General features: G+C 29.8%; 2 protein-coding genes across 4 annotated transcripts in view; one reads left to right on the top strand and one right to left on the bottom strand.

Moving 5' to 3' along the window:
* The first annotated feature begins 3,345 nt into the window (after positions 1-3,345).
* LOC109609017 (potassium voltage-gated channel protein Shaker) overlaps positions 3,346-25,667 on the top strand; it is a 245,186-nt gene continuing 222,864 nt past the window's right edge. For all 3 annotated transcript variants that reach the window (XM_049963680.1, XM_049963679.1, XM_049963683.1), the window contains exon 1: positions 3,346-3,683. In XM_049963680.1, the coding sequence (XP_049819637.1) occupies positions 3,550-3,683 (134 nt within the window). In that variant the 5' untranslated portion in view covers positions 3,346-3,549. The remainder of the gene's footprint in view (positions 3,684-25,667) is intronic.
* Positions 13,395-15,231, bottom strand: LOC109596571 (choline transporter-like protein 1). Its single transcript, XM_020012136.2, has 2 exons — positions 14,071-15,231; positions 13,395-14,016 (listed from the first exon to the last, which is right to left on the bottom strand). The coding sequence occupies exons 1-2, from the start codon at positions 15,194-15,196 to the stop codon at positions 13,436-13,438; spliced, it is 1,707 nt and encodes a 568-aa protein (XP_019867695.2). The 5' UTR covers positions 15,197-15,231; the 3' UTR covers positions 13,395-13,435.

The following is a 25,667-nucleotide window of genomic DNA, read 5'->3' on the forward strand; positions in this document are numbered from 1 at the left end:
TCTTTTGAAAGACGTCCTCTGCGGCCCGAACTAAATATAGCTGTACCTGATGCGAAAGTTTTAATTGTGATCGTGTAGCACGGATGCCTCGCGTCATGATATTCAATTTAAAATTAAATGCATTAAAGTCTGGCAGAGACGAAGGTGATTAGAAGGAATTGTTAACGATTATCTTCTCCGCATTAGTACAATCACGAACGAACGTTGTAGTTTCAGTGCAATTATTATTTCGGCGTCGGGGATGAATTAGGATCGGCCCGCTGCAAGTTTACGCGACTTATATCGATTTTATCATTTTGCGACTGTATAATTTCAAACGGGGGAGTAATTAAAATGTATGAGATTTTAATAAACGGTGATGTTTATCGGAGTATTCGAGCAATATTCGGGATGACTATTGGAGAATCGATAATAAATGTAATGATGTTGTAAAAGCGCTGTGAAAACTAATAAAACTAGATGTGTGATATTTTTGCATGGCAATTGATTCCATGTATTTTGTTAGATGTCATTTGCAATTAGAATACAAATTTTTATTTCAATTTTTTTTAGAATGTTAATAATACAAATATAGGTCACGTTATATTGTAAATAAGTTTTGATTTTGAAGACTAAAATATTTATTAATATATTATTTATATTTTATACTTACGGAACTTATTTAATTTTTCTTATAAATAAAAATATCTAAAATTTTATACAAATATATAAAAATAATAATTGTACAATAATATTCAGAAACAACAGCAACAATAAATTACGTTCTGGATTGAAATTTTGATATGATTTTAAATTAAAAATTATTTTCTTAAAAATAATTAATAAATTGGTAAAAATTATATTGAAAAATCTTTTTTATTTGTATATTTTATATTTTTGGAACTTTTTAAAAATATATTTTTAATAATATTAAATTCAAAATAGTCAAATTTATATTTAATTTTAATAATTAATAAGAATAATAATATCTTAGTTAATATTAAATATTGATTTAATAAATAAATAAAATAATTAAGTTTTCTTAAAATTAGTTATTAAACTGATAAAAATTATATTGAAATATCTTAAATAAATTTTTAAATATATATATATATATATATATATATATATATATATATATATATATATATATATATATCAATTTTATTAATGTAATTAATAATAATAAATATATTAACATAATTTTAAATATATTATATATATTATTAAAATTCAAAATAGTTATAATAACATTTTTGAATTTGTTACATTAACTAATTAGTTAATGTTATTTACATTATGTTAATAAAATAATTAAGTTTTCTTAAAATTAGTTATTAACTGGTCAAAAATTATATTGAAAAATTTTTACTTATACCTTTTTATATTTTTGGAATATATTAAAACAATACCTAAAATTTTTAAAAATATCTTTTTTTGTAAGTTAAATATAATTAATTATATTAATTATTACTAAAATTCAAAATAGTTACAATAAAATTTTTGAAAATATTTCATTAACTAGATTAGTTATGGTTATTTACATTTATGTTAATATTAAATTATTTAATTTAATAATTAAATAAGATAATTAAGATTTCTTAAAATTAGTTATTAAACTGTTGAATATTATATTGAAAAATCTTTATTTACTTATACCTTTTATATATTTGGAACATATTAGATATATATCTAAAATTTTAAAATCTAATATTTTTTTGTTAAAATTAAATGTTAAATTTTAAATTTTTTATTATATGTATTATGTTAATTTTATTAATTATTACAATTAATATAATTTATATAATATTAAATTATTTATAATTTTAATTATTCTATTTAATATTAAAATTAAAAATAGTTGATAGTTTTGATAATATCATATAAATTAAATTGGTTATAGTTATTTACTTTTCTCTTAGTTAATATTAAAATAATTATTGGTAATGACAATTAATAACAATTTCTTATTTTTTAAGTGTTGTATTAAATCCATACATTTTTTAAATTAATAAAATTAACTTAATAAAATTTAATAAACTAATTGAAAAATTTCAAATTTATTATAATAACTAATTATAAAATTAAATGCAAATAATTTCGAATTATTCCTTGTTTAATTGTATAGATTAAATACGAACAATTTATATTCTTATAATATATTCTTATTTTTTGGATCAGAAAAATTATCTGAATTTGTGATATGTTTTATTCCTAAATAGTTTGTAATACCTATGAATAGTTTGTTTCTCAAAAAAAAAAAAACAAAATTAAATTAAGCCATGTATTGTTATCAAAACGTATAAATTAATTTTATATATTTTTTATTTGATATCGATATATCCAAATAAAACTTTCAAATTTTTTATTGTTTTTTTAAATTTCGTATGTACATTTAAAATAGGAAGTTGCCGCCGTTAGTCCGGTTCACAAATTGCGGGCTAGATTAATTATAAGTTTAACCAAAAGTCACGTTTAACCTTTTAAAAACTGCAGCGAAACAATCGGGCAGATAATAACGCATCTGCAACCATTCGGCGTAATCGTTGAGCGGTGCAGGTGGTGCATGAGGGCGATGGGCGCCCGCTGCCGCAGGATGAATGAACGGCGAAGAAGCACGGCGGCGGCGGCGGTGGCGGCAACAAGGAAGAGACCCGCTGCAGTGCGATCTCACATCACAGTGGCCCAGGTGGTCCGCATTGGGCGACGCCTGCGCAATGGGCGTCGGCGCCCCGTGTCCGCGGCCCGGACCCAGTCAGTGTGCCGAGACGCGTCGCGACGCGTCCATCCTCCGCCGCACGACGCCGTAGACACGGACGCTCTCTCCGCCGCAGACGCCGCCGCCGACGCTCTGCACCTGTTGGAACGACGCACGGGACGCGCGACCTCCGCGGACGATGAGCGACACGCCGCCGGTCCGGATGAGTGTGCTGATGCTACGCGACGTCCTCATGAACATCCAATGCCGCAAGAAAGCAGCCACCGCATGCCCGACGACCAACTAGTGCTGTCCTGAGGTCGGAGCGCGGTCTTGGTCCGCGATCCGCGAAGAACTCCTTCTTGCGGAACGCCATTCAGACACGACAGACTTTGATCAATTTTTTAGCCCAGTCAATTTTTCGGAAAACCTTTCAACTTTTTGCTCAATGTAGAGTTTTTTAGATAGGGTCTAGATAGATACGCAAAATGTTTTCGCTAAATTTTATCCAGTTATCTTCCATTTTATAATAGTTTGTAGAAGTTTCGAAACGCTCTAGTAAAACAATACCATTTTACCCATTTTACAACAATAATTAGTGCATACCAGGACCAATTTAACCAATTTAATCCGTATCTCTAGTGCTACCCGTAGTTCAATTACCAAATTTACCCAATTTACCAAGAGAGTAAATTCAGCCATAATATTATCCATTTATTATTATATTTCTTAAGTGCGGGGAGATGTTGCCAGTGGATGTTGTGACCGCAGTGACCGTGTGATCAGTGGTTTGGAAATTGACCGAGTTGGTGCATAGCTGGGCACCAGTGCTTTCTTTCTAGCGGGAGGGTTGTCTGTGATGAGCTGCAACCATGACGATGTGGCAGAGCGGGATGGGGGGCCACGGGGGCAAGAACAACGCCTGGATGAAGCTGATGGGCATCGTCCACAAGGAACGACGCCACCACGACTCAGGCCCCACGTCCACGGACAGGACACTTAGCCAGTAAGTCGACAAAATATTTTGCAGGTTTCATCGCATCTACGGCATTGTTCGATGGTGATTCTTCGTGGGGAGGAGCAGTTATGTCACTGCATTCTTCGATCTTGCAATTCCATTATTGATGTTTAAATTTTGGCGGATGCGTCGGGGTAGGAAAAATTATAAATTACAAATTAAAATAAATTAAAATATTATCAACAATTTAATATTAAGTTTTCGTTTTCGCAAATTTTAAAAGATTTTGGAATCTGAAATACCGAATATTACTAAAAATTCTATATCTCTACTATAATATAAAATTAAATAAATTACAAATTTACAAAAATTAAATCTATATTCTTCTTTATGATTTGAAATTATAATATAATCTACGCATATTATCTTATTTATTAATTATAATTATATAAAGTGCATATAAATATGCATACAAATACAAAGATTAGAATTAACTTTACTACGTTCATATTTTTAAATTAATATATTATAATATTTTAAATTAGAAATATATTCTGAACTGTAAATAGGTCTCCAAGCCAACAGCCATTTTGGTGCCAACGATTTTTCAATTATTGGGTAATTTTTGGATGCAGAATCCAAAATGGTCATTAGATTTCGTCTATCAGATGTAGTTTTTTTATACAGGCTATATTTCTTTTATTTAAATGATCTAATTTTTTTTAAAGAAACAAAAATACACTTAAGTTTTTATTTTAATAAGAATTCATTCAGTACTTATCTCACAAAAATTTTCTCTTACACAACTTCCTAGCGTGAAGTTCACTTGGACAATCTCTTTGAAGACACTATCAGTAGTCAGGCATTTTACGGCTGTCACATCTTTATCTCTTTTGCTATAAAATTTAATATTGGTTATTGGGTAAAGTAGATTCTTTTCATTTAATCTGGAGGTAAGTTATTCGACTGCCTCCTTTGAGACATGCCACATATCTTATATTATCGTTCAGTTCTTCTTGATTAAAGAATTGTTAAATCTATTTCAAAATCTCTGTCGTCTTCTTCATCGGACGTTGATGTACAGTTCCTAATGCTGAATTTAGGTTAGGAAATGTCTATTGGTGTATATTGTTTGTATCTTTGATATTCATGAGAACAAAGTAGTAATTATTGTGATGATTTTATTAGTCTGTCAAACTTTAGGGGCAGTCTCTTTCTCTTAGAAGAATGTCGTAAATGTATAACTAATTCACATTCAAATTGTGGAGTTTAAGATTTATCCTGGTCTTTCAATTTATAGAAAGTGTATAAATTCAGAAATATATTTTATACTTTCTTTTAAAATGTGTTTACAACATACAAAAAGATGTCTGCCTAAGAATGTTATGGTTTTAGTTCAGTGTTTTATTGCTAAACAACGCCAAAAAATTTCTTTAAACTTATAATCTACTAACTAAAAGTTTAAGAAACTGAAAGCTCACCGAACTTGAGTTAATAGACTAAATCCTGGGTTACTTCTTTGTTTTTCTGACACTAAAAAAATTACATTGTTTGCTCCTGTTAAATAAAAATAATGAAGGTTGTAACCTTAATCGTATCAAATAAAAATAATAATGTAATAATTATAATAATACATGATATTTTAAGTTGAGGCTTTATTTATGCAGTTTTAAAGAGTCAACCATTTTACATCACATTTCACATTAATTATGCACATAAAAAGAAAAAAGGACTTTGCCAAAAATTAACTCAAACATGTATACGAATTCAACGTTATAAAAAATGAATAATTAAACGGGTAGCTTGACGTAGCGATTTTGTGGACGAACTACTCACGACTGGTTTATGAATATTTAATTTGAAGTATACTTCCCAATTTTTTTCTTGCTACATTTATGTTAACCTATGAAATATTGATATTTACCACTTTAGTATGAGTATAAAGGTAAAGTTTAAGGACAAACAGTTAAATATTCGCCATGCAAATGTGGTTTGCGTGGCCATTTATTATTTTGGCTCGAGGAAATTAGGTATGGTTTTGGGTATATCCAAAATTAAATCTTTTCCTATTTGGGGTGTTTCCTCAGTAATTGTTTTTTTTCCATAATGTGTATATTCAATTTTCATATAATACTTTTATGTGTATTAATATTCAAACAACTCCGAGACCTCCAATTAAATTAATTCGTTGTAATGAATAAATCTTTGCAGTGTTAAAATATTACATAGAGTCAGCGAGTTAAAGTCTGGAGTGGAATTCCCTTTCAGGTCCAAATAATCACTGGTAATTACCAAGAGGTACCATTATTATTAATTAAATCTTCATTTACGGCCGGCAAGATTATTCGTGATTGATGTATTGATTGGATTTTATTAATTACATAACACAGTGCTTGTGCAGTAGTAATTATCAATTTGACTACGCCATAAATTGGGTTCATTTCATAACCAATCTGAAAAGTTACAGAATGCTAACACATTTTATTTTTTCATTTGCCTAAAATTATTTTGATTAAATGTGGATTTAATTTACATATTCCTGCAGAATATGTGGACTTTTGTTAATCCGATCAATAGCATAAATGCGGGCATGTACGTACATATTCCATTATTTTCAAAAGTCAATTATAGCGATAAAACATATCAATTAGAATAATATGATAAATATAAATAAACGAATAAACGAAGAATTCACTGTGTCGAAAATTTAGGGGCGTCGAACAACATTTACTTTTAGTACAAGATCTTATTGTGTCACGAAATAGGACGCAAAATTATGCGGCGTTGCTCCGGAAACGCAAGTTTAGATGTTATGATTGCATTAGAGCGAACAATCAGTCCAAATGATCAAGTGCTCCAACACGGTTCGCGTAGTATTTCATGAAAATTTCTTACGTATCGAATAAGATGTACATATTAATGTTTCAACATCAAAAATGATTAACACCACAACGTTAATGTTTCACTGCCTGACCTCCGGTAAATCTACGACTGGGTGACGTTCAGAATATGAAACGATTTGTAATTTAGAAGGGATAAAAGCGATTTAATTTACTTCCCGACACAATCAAACTAAATAAGATTATCAAATACGAGATAATTATTTATTAATGAGTTGTGGATTTTGTATCGAATCGAAATATTATGTGTTTAGAGTTATTGTTTTTTGTCGTAGAATAAACAAGCAATGGTGTCGTAAAAGTTCCGGTAATATCCCATAAAATAATTCAATAAAGCATGCTATTGGTCTGTCGTAACTGCATGTGAAGAAAGTTACTGTTGTTTTATTGCGGACCACAGATGACTGGAATTATAGTAAAAACTAGAAAAATTTTGTGGCTTTTATTGGTTGTTTACCAAACTATTTAAGTCTTTCAACGAATATGTTATATGTTATATGTTTTTTAATTATTGCTTCTTATTATTTAATAAATTATAATACAATTTTAATATATCCATTTAAAATGTTCATGTATAAAATAAAACAAGTGCCTGACTCATAAAACTCTTTGTCTCATAAATAAAGCTAGAGTACATCATAAAAGTCCAGGGGGATAAATCTACTTTAGTGAAAAGAGAGCTTCAAAGGAACTATGATCGTAATTCAATTTGTTGAGGAAATCAGCGGAATGTTTGTAAGCAAAATCTGGTTGTAAAAACACTGCGACTTTTATATTTTTTTTGTAAATATGTTACATACTTTTCTCAAATTTTTACTGAGGTTATAAATTTTATAAAACAAATAAATAAAACTGGAAAATAAAAATATATGATAGATATAACTATTAAGGTACAGTATTGGCAGAAAGTAGAGCAATTTTAGAAAAATATAAATTACTACTGTCCTGTATATGCAAATCTAATATAATTTATACAAATTATGAACACACTCTATATAAACATATCGGTGGGTATTTCTTGTATTAAAAATAATTCTGTTAACTACAAAATATTTGACTGGCCAAAAGTAGAGTAACTTTTTACAAAATGTCACTAGTCTCCACAAAATCGATAATATTTTTTAGTTTTACAGTGTATACCAAAGTACTGAGTAACTGAGTTAATATAATGCCCCGTGGAAAGAAATTATTTTCCGAATTAGAATCACCGATTGTATTGATCTTTCAATCTAATGACAGAAAAATCAATGTCGTTCGACTGTAACGAGTGTTTTACAACAATTTTCAAGATTTGGTAATGTGAAAGGAAAAATAAAACTGGAAGACCAAGAAAAACCAATAGGTTTCGGAATAAATAAATCTTGTCCTATTCCAAAAAAGAGTTTCAGCAAAATAAAAGGTCTACTTGAGACACAACTAAAAATTAATGTTTCTGTAAGAATATAAGAGGTAAATTACTACAATGGTCTTTATGCTGGAGGGCCAGCCACTACTATCAGAGAAGAACAGGCAAGCCAGAGTTAAGTTTGGCAGAGGTCCCTGTTACACTGGACTTTAAATGGGATTTTATATGTAAGGCAATAATATGCCCGTAAAACATAAATTTCCAAACGACACAAAAACACATTTCAAAATATTTTAAGGGAAAAAATTAATGTTATGAATTGCCTATGTCAATTTCCTGATCTAAACTCCATTGAAAATTTATGGGTGAACAACAACATAAGGCACAAAGAGTATTTTAATCAAGGTTTATTCACGGCTCTGCAGGAGACCTGTAAAAATATGGATCCATTGGAAGTTATTCATAATAATGAGGATTTTACAATATATTGTAGAATTAACTAAAATACTAATTACAAATTATGAACAACAACATAAGGCACAAAGAGTATTGTAATCAGTAAGGTTTATTCACGGCTCTGCAGGAGACCTGTCAAAATATGGATCCATTGAAAGTTATTCATAATAATGTAGATTTTACAATATATTGTAGAATTAATTAAAATACTAATTACAAATTATTTGTAGTAATAAAACTTTGAATAGCATAAGTTGCTCTACTTTTTGCCAGCCCAAAACAATCATCAGTAAAATTAAAGTATTTTTTATTGTTTAACTATGTAATTGTTAAATTTTTTTTGAACATAATAACTAGGACAAAAATTATTTGAATTTTAAAAAAGATGCTCTACTTTCTGCCAATATTATATGTTGACAATTGTTCACTAAAAAAATTAGACAAAGGCACAAAGAGTATTGTAATCAGTAAGGTTTATTCACGGCTCTGCAGGAGACCTGTCAAAATATGGATCCATTGAAAGTTATTCATAATAATGTAGATTTTACAATATATTGTAGAATTAATTAAAATACTAATTACAAATTATTTGTAGTAATAAAACTTTGAATAGCATAAGTTGCTCTACTTTTTGCCAGCCCAAAACAATCATCAGTAAAATTAAAGTATTTTTTATTGTTTAACTATGTAATTGTTAAATTTTTTTTGAACATAATAACTAGGACAAAAATTATTTGAATTTTAAAAAAGATGCTCTACTTTCTGCCAATATTATATGTTGACAATTGTTCACTAAAAAAATTAGACATTTGAAAACAAAACGACGTATTTTTATTTATCTACTTTAAACTCTTTTGCCATCGAAGCTGCAATTTTTTTATAAACACTTTTTGTTTCTACTTTTATATCAAAAATGTATCTCTTCAAAATTTAGATTTATTTATATATGTAAAATTTTTAAACTACAAACTTTTGGAAACTGAAACATGAAAGTTTATGTGAGAAAAACCGTAAGTTGTGCGTAAATTGTTTAAGAATGAATACAAATTGAGCATATTTCTAATATATATATATATATATATGTCGCAGCGCGGTCAGGATTATCGGCCATTTCGAATATTAAATAACACGCAAATAGTCCTTACAATGTAATTGAACTAACAGGCACAGGATTACAACTAATAGTCAAACAATTAGGTAGGAGTCGTATGAAACGCGGTGATCCCGACGGTTATGCCAAGCCAAGACTTCTACGCAGCTTCCCTGACGGAGCTTTACTGTCCGCCCTCGCAGGTCTCCTCTACCGTCACCCTCGGTTCGAGTACCATCCCCTGCTTAGCACTTCCGCTGATTCCACCCAAGTACTATAAGTATGCAACCCATAGTACTACTTGCGTTTCACATGAACCCTCCGACATATATATATATATATATATATATATATATATATATATTGTTTTGTGTTGTAATTATTATTGCCGAAATCGTCATTATCCAATAAATTCTTGATTAATTAATATCACAATTTTAACAGGAAAAAGTATGGTTACCTTTGAATCAAAGCTTTTGCGATTCACACACTCTTGTTTCACATCCACTTTTGTCTTCAACATTCAAGTATTATATTGTTAACGTATGACCATAAAAGAAGTTTATTTTTATTCAATAAACCAATTTGGAAGTCAATTCTATAAACGTTACCGCCATTAAATCCGAGGTGATTTCGTTGGGGTGATTGATACGGCACGCCATTTAAGTAGGTTCAATTCCACCGCGGGCCCTTTTATTTTCTTGTCATCTGTTGCCCCATAAATCCGAATTGGAAAGGTTTAGGGCGATTTCGACCCCGAAAATTATAAAAATTTAATATCCTCGCACATAAATTTCCCTCCATCGGCATTACGGTCTGAATCCCGAACAGTTTTAATATCTGTATAAAAAAATGTGTGTCTAACAAAAGCGTGCGAATTATTGCCAGAAAGAATTTAGTGAAGAGGAACGCGAGTTCGGCGCGTTACATTGATAAGCCGCAGTAATTACGTTGCGGGCATTGTGCAGTTGGGTATTGTCGAAACGGCTCTTTTATTATGTTGTACCGTGTATGTGTGTTTGACCGTACAGGTAAATTAAATTCGCAGGAGTATGTTAAACAAAGCATTTAATATTTTTGTATCTGCTTTTTCATGAATGTTAATGTGTTGGTTTAGGAATTCGTGTAAATTGTTTGCGTCGTTAGTTTTTTTTAGGAAAAATATAAATGTTCCCAGATGATTTCATTTGTAGCTTTTTTAAAAATGAAGTTGTTTGATTTACTATTTGAGAAGTTTCACGTAGATTGGCTTATTTATGGAACTTGTAGGAATTCCTTCTGGTTCAGGCCATGTAATATATGAAATTTCCCGAGAGTCATATTCGTCATTCTAATCTGTAAATTAAATAAAGACTACTTCAACAAGGCTTATAATTTGCAGAAACGGGATTACAAGATGTTACATAAAAAGCTTAAGAATGTATTTGTGATTATTTTTTCTGATACTTGTAATTCTCCCAGTTTTAACTGATACTTCAGTAATAATTATCGATATTTGAATAATATTTCGACAATAACAGAAATAAAATTTTGTTTCAGTAAATTAAACGGTGAATGATAGCTTGAAATGAAAACCCTTTCATTATTTGTGAATTGTCGAATTGCGTAACTGAATAAATAAATTTAATTCATTTAAATATCAAGGGAATTTGAACGAGCGATTTTAGCGGATCGTTTACCCACTTTATTTAATGTGACTGACTTTTTCACGCCTATTATTTCAAGCATCAGATTACCGTAACACCAAAACAATGATCGGGGTTTGATATGATATAAAGGCTGGTATTGTTAATAATTTAGAATTAATAAATAGTAATTATGATGAAAATAATATTTCGATTTATTTTCACGCCTAAACATGTTATATTTTTTCTTCAATTCCTGAATTATGATATCTATTACTACTATTCATCATTCAATTTCAGATTTTCTAAGTAATGTAAGTAAATAATAGAATAATAAAATTTTATTTAGCCAATAAATAATGGAAGTATGCAAAGTACGAGTTGAAATTCATAAAATAATTGCAATAAAAAGAAATATGTATATTTACGAAGTTTCAATAATTAAAGAGATTATTCCGGTTGTAAATCATTAAGGGAATTGGAACAAGCGACTTTAGTGTATCATTTGGCAACTTTATTTAATGGAATGACTTTTCCCAGTCTATTATTTCAAGCATCAGATTACTTCACACACCACCAGAACACTGATCGGTAGTTTGATGAAAAGGCTGGTGTTATTAATAATTTATTGATTATTAAAAATATGTAATTATAGTGAAAATAATTAGATAATATTTCGATTTATTTTTCACGCCTGAATATGTTGGTAAAAAAAACCAGTCGAATAAGGTTATATTTTTTTAATTCCTGAATTGATTATCAGATTGATCATCATTCAATTTCAGATTTTCTAAGTATTGTAAATGTATTGATAGTCAACCAGTAAATATTGGATAAATATGAACTACGGGTTGTAAATAAAACTCAGAAATTAATTGCAATAAAGAGAAAAATGTGAACATAGTTCTAATAATTAAACAGAAATTATTCCGGTTTTAACCCATCAATGAAATTTGAACAAGTGATTTTAGTGGGTCGTTTGATTACTTTATTTAAAGTAATTGACTTTTACACATCTGTTATTTCAAGTATCAGACCACTGCACACAATAAATTGCTTAGGTTTATATCCCATTTTAGTGGGGATCATTTGATAACTTCATTTAATGGATTTACTTTTCCCAGTCTACTATTTCAAGCATCAGATTATTTCATACATCACCAAAACACTGGTCGCTGGTTTGTTATTAATAATTTATTGATTATTAATAATATGTAATTATAATGAATGAATATTATTTATTTTTCATGTTCGTAAGGGTAAAATTTTTTTCAAATGCTTGAAATATGGCATAGATTATCCATCATTCAATTTCAGATTTTCTAAGCGATGTAAATATATTGATTTAACAATCGGCCAGTAAATATTGGAAACGGACTGAAATTAAAACTTAAAATAATTGTTATAAAAAGAAAAACATCAACCAATAATTAAACAGAAAATATTCTGGCTTGAATTTTTTTTCAATTTAGAAATATTTAATTATGGGATATGTATTTTGAGTAATTTTTCAAGCTTGAAATGTTCTTAACAGAAACAAGACTTATATTTTTCGTTCAATTCCTGAAACAAGTGGTCGCAAGTTGGATGCGAAATAAATACTGATGTTATTAAAAACAAGCTGTTTATTACACTTCTATAACCAAAAAAATTTTAAATTATAGAAATTTCATGTGAAAATTATTGTGAAAGCAAAATTGGAAATTTCGGTCCTCTCGATGAGCAGTAATTACTAATGAGCCATATTTTCGAAATTTCTTGGGTGCATTAATTGCTACAATTATGAGCGGTAGCCTTAAAGAAATATATACATACATATAAATATAATGAAGTTACGAAAAACGTAAAAATTTACTAAAAACGTAAAAAACTACTAAAATTTCAAAAATTCATTAAAAACGTGAGAAAAACGTAAAGTAACCTAACCTAATTCCATACGATGAAAATCCGTACGATTAAAATCCATATGATCATTTTCTATACGATCAAAATCCCTACGATCATTTTCTATATGATCATTTTCCATACGATCATTTTCCATATGATCAAAATCCATACGATCAAAATTCATATTATCATTTTTCATACGATCAACCTTACGATTAAATTCATACTGATTAAATTACATAGTTTCGTTTTATTAACTTTATGGATTTTTATTTATTTACTAATACTAATTTCCTGAAAAATCATTAAAAAAGTAAAAATAAATAATTCTAATCCTTTATGGATTCTCAAAATTACTAGAAACGTAAGAAGTAACTAAAAGACATAATCATTTTATTAAAAGAACAAGAACACTCCAATTTTATTTATATGTATAGATTTATTGATTATTAAAAATTTGTATATATATAATTACAATAATTAGATAATATCTTCATTTACTGGTCACGTCTGAACATGTTCGTTACAGAAAAAGGTCGTGCAGAGTTAGACTTTTCGACAAACTCCTTTAAATCCTGCGACATGGCATACGGTCTGGACGCCCCATCATTCACTTTCAGATCTTCAAAGTAACATAAAATTATTGATTCAATGGCCAGCAAATACACATTGAAAATGTATATAGTGAGTTCAGCTGCAATTAAAATGCATAACACGATCGCAAAGGAAAAAACATATATATCATTGTAAAAGTCCCAAAAAATAAACATGGATATCAGTCCGGTAATAGCCCATACTGCCATGGCGTTTGTGTATACAACGAACTTGCCCAAACAAAATGTGGACATAGCTGCATTTAAGTTTTCTGAGATAATCGACGCAGCTCTTTTGCCTGATTTCCACAGACCTCGACCGTGGATCATTGTCATAATGTACGCCTGTGTCGTGAAGTATCTAATAATGTTCTCCAAGCATGAGCAAAGGCATTCGACGCAAAACCTCAGAAACATGTTTCTTGATTCCATCAGTTTTTGCGTCAACATTCTGAGCATTCGTATTATGGCGATAATTAATGCTCCTAAAACATAATGGTATTACATTTTAATTTTAAAATATAAAATCTAAGACAAACCAAAAATTGCTGTTCCTATGTGGAATCTAAGACACACGTAGATCGATTTGATTACTGCAATATTCATTCGGGTCTTATCTTTGCTGAAGTACCACGATGATACAGTACCAGCAACGAACATGATACCGAATGCATCGAGGATTTCAAAAGTCCAAAGTAACTTCAATAATAATAAAAACAATGTGAGTATTGAAACCAATGTAGGCTTCCATTCGTACAAGTCAACATCATTCACAATACCAACTTTTTGTAATGTTGCAGCTGTTGATATTATAAACATAACATAAATTGTGGCAGCTGACACAACTAGTCCAAGCAAGGATACGATTACATTACAAAGAAGTATAAGAGGAGCACTATAAACCGCTTTTGCAGCCTCTTTGAAGATCAACTTCACTAGATGCAACTGAAAAAACACCACAAAGAAAGTTATAGCTACAATTATAAAGAATAATATGGATAAGACACCAGAAATTATTTGATTCATCATGAAAAAGTAAACAGCAGAAGCACCGAAAATTCCCAAAAATATAACGAATGGTAAATATATAAATATCAAAAGGGCAAATCGAAACATCAACAGAAATATTACATTGATCAAAAGTGTTATTAAAATAACAAAAAAATATCTCCAAATATTTTTGACCATCAGCACCAAAAGCCTTTTGAAGTCATGATCAATTCCTTTGGACTTCTTTTGGCACCTGTGCAATTCGGAGCTCGCTATTTCAGTGTCATCATCACAATTTTCAACGCATACTCTTCTATCAAATGTCACTTTCGTCTCGTTGTCGATTTCTTTGTATTCTCCAAGATAAGGCCGGTCACTCATGTCTACACCAGTGCAGCTTACACCTTCGACCTTCTGGTTATCGTAGCCGCACAAGTTGCCGCAATCGTCGTAAAGATTTACACGGCGTGTGTCACTGTCGAACGAAGCATACACTGCGCAACCAATCAAGGTGAGTATGAAGAAGATGTAGGTGAAGATGAACGCAACGTCTGTCATTTTTCGTTCCTTTATTGGCGCCGGTATCTGTATACTCGAAATTGGAGTTTCGGGGGGGAGCTTCCTGAATTGGATCAGGGCTTCGGCGTTTGAAGGTTCCTGTGGGGACGGCATCATCACGAACTTGGTATTGTTAATGAACTTCCGGTACGTCTAAGGGTCAAAATGATGTTTGATGACTTTTAATTTCAATTGTTTTAACTGTACACTTGTCAATTGCATTGCTTAGGTGATGCTCATAAACGTTTTTGATAGGTTGGCATTTTTACGTCCAGAAACTTCTTATAAAAGGAAATCTAAAAAATCAGATAACAATTGTAAGGACACCTATGAAATGTTTTCATATTCAAATAAGGATCTTATGACAAATTACATTGAAATCACAAAAATCCAATTTGCCACCGGCAAACTCATGATGCTTCATATTAAATAATGTTTATTGACAAAAGTTATCTAACCCAGACTCTGTGCGTAAGATAAAGATAAAATACGAGGGAAAGTTGATTACACTGCTAGAATTGGATCTTTACCTTCGGGGAATTGTCGATGATAAAATTAGGGGATTTAGTACATATTCCATGAGCCAAATCGACGAAGTTACTAAAATTATTTATTACTGTAATAATTCTGACGTTAATAATCCTGTAATTTAGTGCTTATCCAAATAATTATTCTAATTCAATTTGAGTCAAACTTAGTTTGTAACATAATAGGAAAAAAATCGGAGATGAGCTGACGAAAAAGGAAAACAAGTCGTTCCTTAAGATTGGATTAAATGCACCATCCACAGTTTGCGAACCGTGCGGAAAGGATTATGTTTCGACTTCGTTTTCGCAAACTTCATTATTGTATGCAAATGATCTAGTGTACAATTTAACATGAAATTAGTCGGGCGGTCGGTGCGCGTCCCTAATGAAGGCACTGGCAAAATTACGAACGTTTCACCGACAAGAGAAATGTTTTCGGCTTTTAAATTGCTCGGTAAATTTGAAGAGTTCGTAAGCGTATCAGTCTTGGAATAATGAATAATTAAATAGCCATATTTATGCCACTGTTCAACGCACGTCTCATTAATGCGGTGTTAACTCAAGGGCTAAAATCATTTAGGGAGTTGCACCGTTTTAATTCAATTTAATTGATCTTTGTGCGCATCCGCCAAATTTGAACATATTGGTCGTGCTTTATCGTCGAGAGTAGTGTTGTTTATGTATTTCAGGCATATTATAATACGTAATTGCCCTTAGGGAATGACTGGCGGATTGTTCCACTGAGGAAAAACGATCCCAGCCCGAGTAATTACGGTTTCTTTCGAGTGTGACCTTTAAGGGATAGGAATTGCGTACACATAGAACGGACCCCTTTTTCTGTAATTGTCCCTTTTCATGGAAATGAGACGTTTTAATTATGTCATAAATAAAATCGTTTACGCTGATGCCGTATATAGTTTGTGACGGGAACAAAAACCGGACCATTTGCGGGAGTTTATGTAAAAGACTAAGTAGACTGTTTCTTGAATGTCCAGATTTAACTCAAATTAATTTTTGTTTCTTAATAATAAAAATCTATTATAAATTTAAATAAAAATTGATAAAAATAATTGTATTTTTATTAATTAATTTATAATCGACCGTTGCTGATGTGTTTTAAAAAAACAGTCTAATTCATCCGTTAAATCAAATTTTACATAGGGAGTCAACTTCAGCCATTATGAATGAAAAATTGAAAATGTGTCAAATATTTCAGTTTACTGTAAAACCTGCATAAAAAGTTTATACATGAAATTTAATAGCAAAACTATGGTATGTTATTGCATATAAACACATTTTGCACATTTCTTTTTGAAATGGAAACAATGAGGTTTTTTGGTAGAAAAAAAATTAATAAATATTGTTAAAAGTTTTTTATAAATTAAAAATTATGTGTGGTGTATTTATTTTATATGAAGAGTAAAACAATTTATTGGGTAATAAAAAAATAAATATGTGTATAAAAAACAAATAAACTAACAATTATATATGTAAACGATATAAATATTAAAGTAAAATTGAATTTTGATGATTCTGTATTTCAGTTCAGTTCAGTTTAAAAAATAGTTACACTCGGTACTAGTTTATTAAAGCAATTGATCAATTTATAAAAGATTGTTTGTGAAGTATAGGAATTTTGTATTTGGTTTTAAATATACATTTATTTTTGGATAAAAAAAATAAAATAGATGAAATTCTGTTAATTTTATAGATGGTGATTAATTAAAATATATTTAATGTTGTAAATTTTGTTTATCTAATAGAATAAAAAATTCACTATAGCCAATTTATGATAGAAACATTTTTAATTCAAGTTTAATCAATAATTGCACAGCATAGAAAATATAAACCCATTATTCCAATGAAGAACTTGACTGCTCTATTCTACATTTCCTCTCTTTTAACTTAAAATAAGTAATATGGAAAATAATTTTTGAGTTTTTAAAGATTTTTTAATATTGTCAATATTTTGAACTATTATCCATTAAAATAGAAGTATAAATAAAAGTATTACGGGATTGTTACTAACTTGACAACTCTCTATACTATACTATAATTGAAAGTTCTTTATATTAAATATATTGGGTGACATAGTTAAAAGTAATAAATAATAGTGGACCAAAAATAATAAAATGTTCACATACATTAATATCCGATCACTTTTATTTTTTCATGTTATAGGATGTTGAAATTATTTGTTTATGATTATTTATTGTATTGTATTGAAGAATGTGCAAGAGCATTTTACAAAGAAGTTTTGGAAATAAATGGAATGGGCGTGACGGACCAATACCATGGCCAGCACGTGGTAGCGATCTTAATTCTCTCGATTTTTCATTTTGGGGGTTAATGAAAAATGAAGTGTATGTCAATCATTAATACAAAGATTGGAAATGCGTATTCAAGAACAAGGTCACCAATTTGAAAACCTTCTGTAGAAATATAGTTTAATTAAATATTTAATAAAAGCCTGTTCAATTTATAAATAAAAAAACTTCAACATCTTGTAACTTGAAAACAAAAAGAGATCCAATATTAGAATATAGAAACTTTTTTATTATTTTTTGGTTCCCTAACACGTGGTGTTATTTATTATAGTTTGTTCTACGTCACCCTGTATATAAAGTTGAATATAAAGGTATAAATTATCTAGTTCCATATAAGTACAATAAAACAACTAGTTTTTTTAAAAGGAACGGACAGTCTTGTGATGATATCTCATTTGAAAGATATTTTTATTCTCTATCGCTATTGTGTTAGCTAAGTTACTACTACTTTTATTTATGAAGAAAAAACAATTTATTGGGTAATGAACAGGAAACAGATACTGCTAATTATTTATGTAAGCGACAAAAACATTAAAGTAAAATTCAATTTTGATGACTATTAGTTACGTAAATTCGTTACGTAAATTCGTTATTCAGCTCATTTAAAAAATAACTACACTCGGTAATAGTTTAATCAAACAAATCAGTTAATTTATTAAATATTTTTTGAATGAATGGAGAACAGATAAACTACAAATTATTTAAGTAAATTATAGAAATGTTAAGATGGAATTGATTTTTTATCAAATAGATGTGTAAATTAGGATTTCAGATCACTCAGTATTGGTTTAATTATATGTTTTTGAAGTATGGGTATTTTGCTTTAAATATGTATTTAATTTATATGAGTTTATTGAACATTGTCATTATTTGACTTTTTTGGATTTTATGTGGGAACTATATTAGTTCAGTTAAAAAGTAGAATTTGTATTCAAATTAATTAATAAAACTTGGGAAATCAATTTGTTGAACAGTGTCACTATTTGACTTTGTAAAGTCGTGGATTTTACGTGAGAATAACGTTTTAATTAATGTCGTGTTATTTTTAGAAAATCAATTTCCGGATAGTTTAGTTTGATAAGTTATACATGTAATTAACGGTGAGCAACACACTGAAAGGATAAAACACTCCAAACAAATCGATACCGTCAGGCAATTTATTTCCCTCCAGTTAAAAAATACAGTCAATTACCAAGAGAACGTAATTATTTTTTTACAATCGTTTAAATAAATTTGTTTTAATTTTTTTTTTGCGACCGTAACGTACATTTAAAATATACGACAATATAAAAAATATATCCAGGGCTAAAGATAAGTATTACTGCGGACCCACAATAAATTCCGCAGATTCGCCGTAAGAACTTAGGCACCGAGCTTTTATTGCATAAAAATGCAAAATTATTTAATATATTATCCCATGTCAACATCAGACATACACAAACGTGACTTCGTTTGGAAAATATGTCCAGACAATAAATTCAGTTGTACGTAACTTTTTATAACAATCTAATCAAATTTTCACGCAACATCGGCCCGGTATTCCTGATTTATTGATTATAAAAACGTTTAATAATGTAGCCCGTGAACTAAAACTGCGCAACTTTCCGACTTCGACGAAGACGACGCCGAAAAACTCCCGTTAAAAGTATGTCGAAGTTAAAAATGAAAAATTTCCTTCCCGGATAGTTTCCGTGTGGCCCCGCTCGATCGGCAGCCTGTCTGCTTGTTGTAGCATTACGTGTCCGAAAACCGGGGGCCGTCGCCGTCAGAGATTCGAACGGTCGATTAGACGAAAACGATCGGCGACCGTTGTTTGAATATCTGCGACCGGCGAAACCCGGTTAATTCGTCGAAAACACGCACAAGTCGAGGATGGTTGAAGAGGTCAGTGAGGTGATCTCGGTTGGGGTGGGCGACAACAAACGAAAAACAAATTGGGAAGTGGACGAGGTCAATTGGACCCATGCGAAATCGTGTGCACGTTGCGAATAGTTGGTAACAAAGTCCGGAGTCCGGCCACTCGAGAATTTCGTTCGCTTTTCAAAACTTATGTATCTCTCTGCTTTTTTTATTTGAAATGTGTTTAACGAGGCGTGTACCACGGCTGACCTACAGTGATGGGGGAAATCGATGTGGAATGGCCATAATTTCAAGTATTTTTTAATTATTTATGTTTCACATGTGCATGTGTGTTGTGATGGATGAAATTCTGTTAATTTTATAGATACTGATTATTTAAAATATAATTTAATGTTGTTAATTGTTATATTTAATATAATACAAAATTCAGTGTGACCTATTTATGATAGAAACATTCATATTATTTTTAATTCAACTTTAATCAATAATTGCACAAGGGTTGAAAATATAAATTCATTAATGCAAAGGAGAACTTGTATTGCCCTATTCAACTTTTCCCCTGTTTTAATTTAAAATGGGTGATATGGAAAAAAAATTTTAAGTATTAAAAGATTTGTCATTGTCAATATTATTCCAAGAAATATACCTACATAAAAATATTACGGCGTTGTTACCAACTTGGGCAACTCTTTCTAGTTCTTTCTACTAAATTAAAGCCGTAAAAAGGTCCCCACTCTTGATAACTTTTAAATTAGTAAAAAATGGCATTTTAATTTTAAAAATTTAAATACTAAACATTTAAATTTTGAATATTTAAATCTTAAATATTAAAAATTTAAATTTTAAATTTTAAAAATTTAAATATTAAAAATATAAAAAAATTATAAATTTTTAATTAAATTTTTAAAATTTATATTTTTAATTAAATTGTTAAAATTTAAATTTATAATTTTTTTTTATATTTTTAATATATAAAAAAATTTAAATTTGTAATATTTTAAATTTAAATTTTTAATATTTAAATTTTTAAAATTTATATTTAATTCTTTAAAATTTACTTATGAGTACTATCAACTAGCTTTTTTTAAAAACAACGGACTGCACTGTGATCATTTGATCATCTCATTTGAAAAATATTTTTATTTTCTATTCAACACTATTGTTGTTGCTGGTTATAATGGCATGTGTAGAAATGAGCTTCTTAAATTTTCGAAGAGAAAAGTAAATTTAGTGTTAAGTGATATTTCAACTAAACATGATATTACATATATTATTAATAACCATAGACAATTTTAATGTATCGTATATTTTTTATAAAAAATCTAAAATCAAATCTAAATCTCAAAGTATATTACAAATGCAGCCTGTTAGGGCCTGAAAGAAGAGAAGGAGCATAATGGCATGAATTATCGTCGACCCAAGAATCTGCAGTAATTCTGGACTTTCAAAAAAGAATTGAAGGATGTTATGAGGGCATATTTTACCACTCTTTACATTTTATACTGTACACTCATTTTATCTTTTTATTCGTATGTCAATCCTTGTACTGATGATTTTGTTCTGAATCTGTATGTTATGGTTCATAAGTAGTATTGCAGAAGGCTTTAACCTCATCTAAATAAAATATTCAAATAGAAATTAAACGGACAAAAAGTCGGTAGACTTACAGAGGAGAACAATGATGGTTCAACGGAGACTCTAAATTGATGACATAGTCATCAGTCAAAACTCGAAAATGTTTAAACCAGGATGGTATGTCCTCTGGTTTATTCGTAATGTATCAATTGACAGAAATCTGCAATGGTAGTCTCTTTGTAAATTCATAAAAAAGAAAGCAAAGAAGACAATAGAAATTGCTATAGAGGGTTAAAATAAACTGAATGAAAGCAGTAGCCCCTGTGATCACAGGTACTAGATGCCGTGGAAGTAGTATTATAAAAAAAGGAATACTATGAAGTATTGCTGAGGGTGGTGCATAAGTATCATTAATTTTATTCATCCGTAATGTAACTTACGTAAGATTACGGTATGTACTGCAGTACATGATGTCGCATGGTGGTAGGTTTAGTGTTATATCTTCCCTTAATGTGGTACGCGGCGCCACGTATGCGAAACAGTATTATTTTACCTTAAATATAATAATTAAATAAATAATAAAATGTAACACAAACTTACAGCTGAATAAAATTATATTCCTAGAATTGAATAAACTATTAGAAATTTTATATTTTATTAAACAATCATAAACAATGAGTTTCAAATTTATTAATTAAAATATTATTTTAAAGGCAATTTTATTTTTAACGTTAATAAAATTAATCATTATTATTTTATTACTTTAATAAATATTTTATGATAATGATAAAACGTTCCGATTTTAAAAGCAATTAATTAGGAATATGAAATTAAATGATTTAATTATTTATATTATTATTATATATAATATTATACATAAATTAAAAATGAATATAAAATTTGCAACATTTTAAATTCACTACATCGTTTAAAATATTCAATTTACAAGGATTAAATTTAACGTCTTTAATGAACATGCGAATATGGCGTTCCTTCCATTTATCATTTCATATTACTGAATGTATAAAGCACAGCATTTAAAAAAGGTAAATAACCGTAAAATTATATATTTAAAAAAACTATTTAATATCCTCATCATTAAATGTAAAAAGGTTCACGTTTTCTAAATGAAAAACTTTTCCGGTTGTGTTTTTTTTGCTCATTCAAAATCAGGTTGAAAGGTTTCGTTGCGTGAGTCACTTTTATTTAGTATGTTTCTAAAAATAAACTGGTCATATATTTTTACGTTATTTTTCCTAATTTTTTATCTGTGATATAAATTCTGTATACGATGGTAAAGTGTCGAATACAACTTTTATCGAATTTCAGAAGTGCTCTTAAACTGTCATCTTCAGATCGACGTAGCCGATACGTACTTTTTTCCTCAAGACGCTCTTATTGTCAGACTCCCAAACAACATTTATTTATGTTTAACAACGGATCAATTTAAGATTTATATAGCTTTTTTATTCAACAACGAGTGTACATTTTGTAAAAACAATCGTTTTCCGTTAGCAATGTTTCATTTGGGTACTAGGAAATTACATTTATTGCAAACACTAATATTCTACATGCAAACATCACATTAATTTACATTCATGGTTTATGAGTCTGCATTGTACATTAATTCATGTGTTATACATATTATATGTAGCACCAGCATTCGTAAATGATTCGCCAATAAATCACTGTGTATTGATAAAATCAAGTCGCAATGCATTTTAGCTGTATTTTATGTTTAATTTTCTTGGCTGGTCAAAAAAATTTACAAATAGTCTCTCGAAACGTTGGCTTAAAGCAATCTGGGCCGTTACGAGAATCGAACTGTAACAAATGATTTCTGGGAAAATCAATTAATCTTGCTGAACGTCTATGAAGATAATATGTTCGACACTGATATCTGTATTTTCAAAATTGGTACCATAATTTATTGGCTTTGATTAATCGACTTCAGCTCATTTATAAATAGTTCAAGACTATCAGTTTTATTAAAAATTTTGAATTGATGTGATTTTCTTTATTTATAAAAGATAGCAATAATATACGTGTTTGGTGTACGCATCCATTAACCAATTTAATTAAACAAAACACGTCCGCATCACATTTAAATACGGTGACCGCATCGAAAACTCATCGATGGTAAATTTATTGGACTCCATTAGTTCGCAACATCGAGCTTTGTCCTAACAAACCTTCGGTGTTCGGATGTACTGCGGATAAGCTCAATTTACTTCGGATTATGTGCCGTTAACAATTCCGTCCGAGAGACCACAATGAGCATAAAAGATATACTGTTCCTTTTTATTCGATTACAACTCGAACAAATGTACCACATTTTGGATGGACTAAGTCATAGAAACGTGTCTCTTGCCGCAATTTCTCGGTCGTTGAATGCTGAATGTGTGCCTATATTTAGACTCGTTTTTTCTGATCAATCAGCTCTGAAAATTATTATAGCTAATTGTATGTTATCTTTATTAAATTGATGACTGATGATTGGTAGATAATGGGCTGTGGATGAAATGTAGGTTATGTTATTTCTTCTAATGTTTGTGCACTATAAAAGGTTGAATAAATCCTATTTTAATATCCTAATTTCTATTACCTATTAATTATTTCAAAATTTTCTATAGTGTCCCAAATTATTTGATTTGGACTGTTTTGAGTATTTCCAGATCAGATAGACAAAAACTGACTTAAATATCGAAATAAATATTTTTTTATCTGTCGCAAACCGGAAATTGGTATTTCAAAGCTTTTCTGATATACAGTGTGTCCCACTTGAAAGTGGAATACCCTTATAACATTTGTGTTTTTGGTCCGATTTTGACAAAATTTTTTTTCAATTATGAAGCATGAAAATATGTATTTGTCACGTTGTCTGGAATAAATCCAGAACTTATAGAGTATTTTTATAGCAAATCTACATAACAGGATTAAGAACTCCCTAAAATGGGTATAAATCATTAATAAAGTACGGTAAAATATCAAAAATAGTACAACTTAACGTAATTTTCATCAAAATTGGAATATTTTTTTCTGACCAGAAATATTTTTATATCTCAGATGATTTTTATAATGTAAATCACAAATGAAATATTGTATTTTATAAAAGTATCTCTAATTTTTGAGGTAAATATCTCATATTATATAAGAAAATGCATGTCAAAATGTTCTGTTTCTCAATAATTCTGACACTTTTCTAAAATCTACTTAATGTGTTTGGAAATATTATAGAAATAATCGGAGATACCAAAAATCTAGTCTTGACACTTCAGACACTCAATCTGTTCTGGAAATACTCGTAACAGTCACAATCAACCAATTTAAATTATGGAAGTTTATTACAAAATAATAATATGCAAACAAGCCAACTCCATGTGTAAATTACAGTTTACTTCCAATTTTAACATGAATTTATCGTCACGGTTTGAATTCATGCGATCCAATAAGAATTCCACAGGTTGCGAAACTTATAATTGGAGTTGCATTCGAAATACGAACGCGTCAGAAGTTCCAATTCCCCCGTTAAATAAATTGAATTGTGAAATAAATTCGCGGAATCGTACTCGACGGTATTGAATGTATGAAATATTGCCGTAAAATTGAATCCGAACTGTTTTTCGCACTCATTTCCGTCTGCGATAAACTACAATTTACATTAGCCGTTTACAACCGCGAAAATATAAAACAATTGCGATTCGTTCTGGCACGATTTATTAATCAAAATTAATTGCTAGTTAAATACGCGTACACGCCGCAAATATTCAAACGACAATGGAACATGCATAGCTGGAATTGCTAACATTGCTTTGTCAACATTGACAACCGCAAAAGTAAACACATGAGCACACTACTCGTTGTCACCCTTAAACAATTAATTGTAAACATATAAAATTTATTAATAGTGGTTTGGCTGTTAAATTTCGACGTTGATCGTTGACTTCAGGAGGGCGTAGGGTTAAATGAATTCATTGGAGCTTTGTGTGATCAGTAAAAGGAGGATTTTCCGAACCTGTTACAGTCAGGTTCATTAATTACCGGTCTCGATTCTATCTCTGAAGGCTTTGTTTGCAACGGAACGGATTTCAGACAATTAAAACAGTAACAAACGTTACAAATTGATGGGAACAACATCGGCTTGGAATATGTTCGACAAAAGACGAAAGGGAAGTCTTAATAAAAACATAAGGCCTAATAATATATTGATATACAGCGAAGTTTACGTTCAATCTGCCATTTAGTCGAAACACGTGATCGCGTGACAGAATCGGCGTTTAATACCGATTCTAACGTTGT

Source organism: Aethina tumida, chromosome 2 (assembly GCF_024364675.1).
Source record: "Aethina tumida isolate Nest 87 chromosome 2, icAetTumi1.1, whole genome shotgun sequence".
NCBI lineage: Eukaryota > Metazoa > Arthropoda > Insecta > Coleoptera > Nitidulidae > Aethina > Aethina tumida.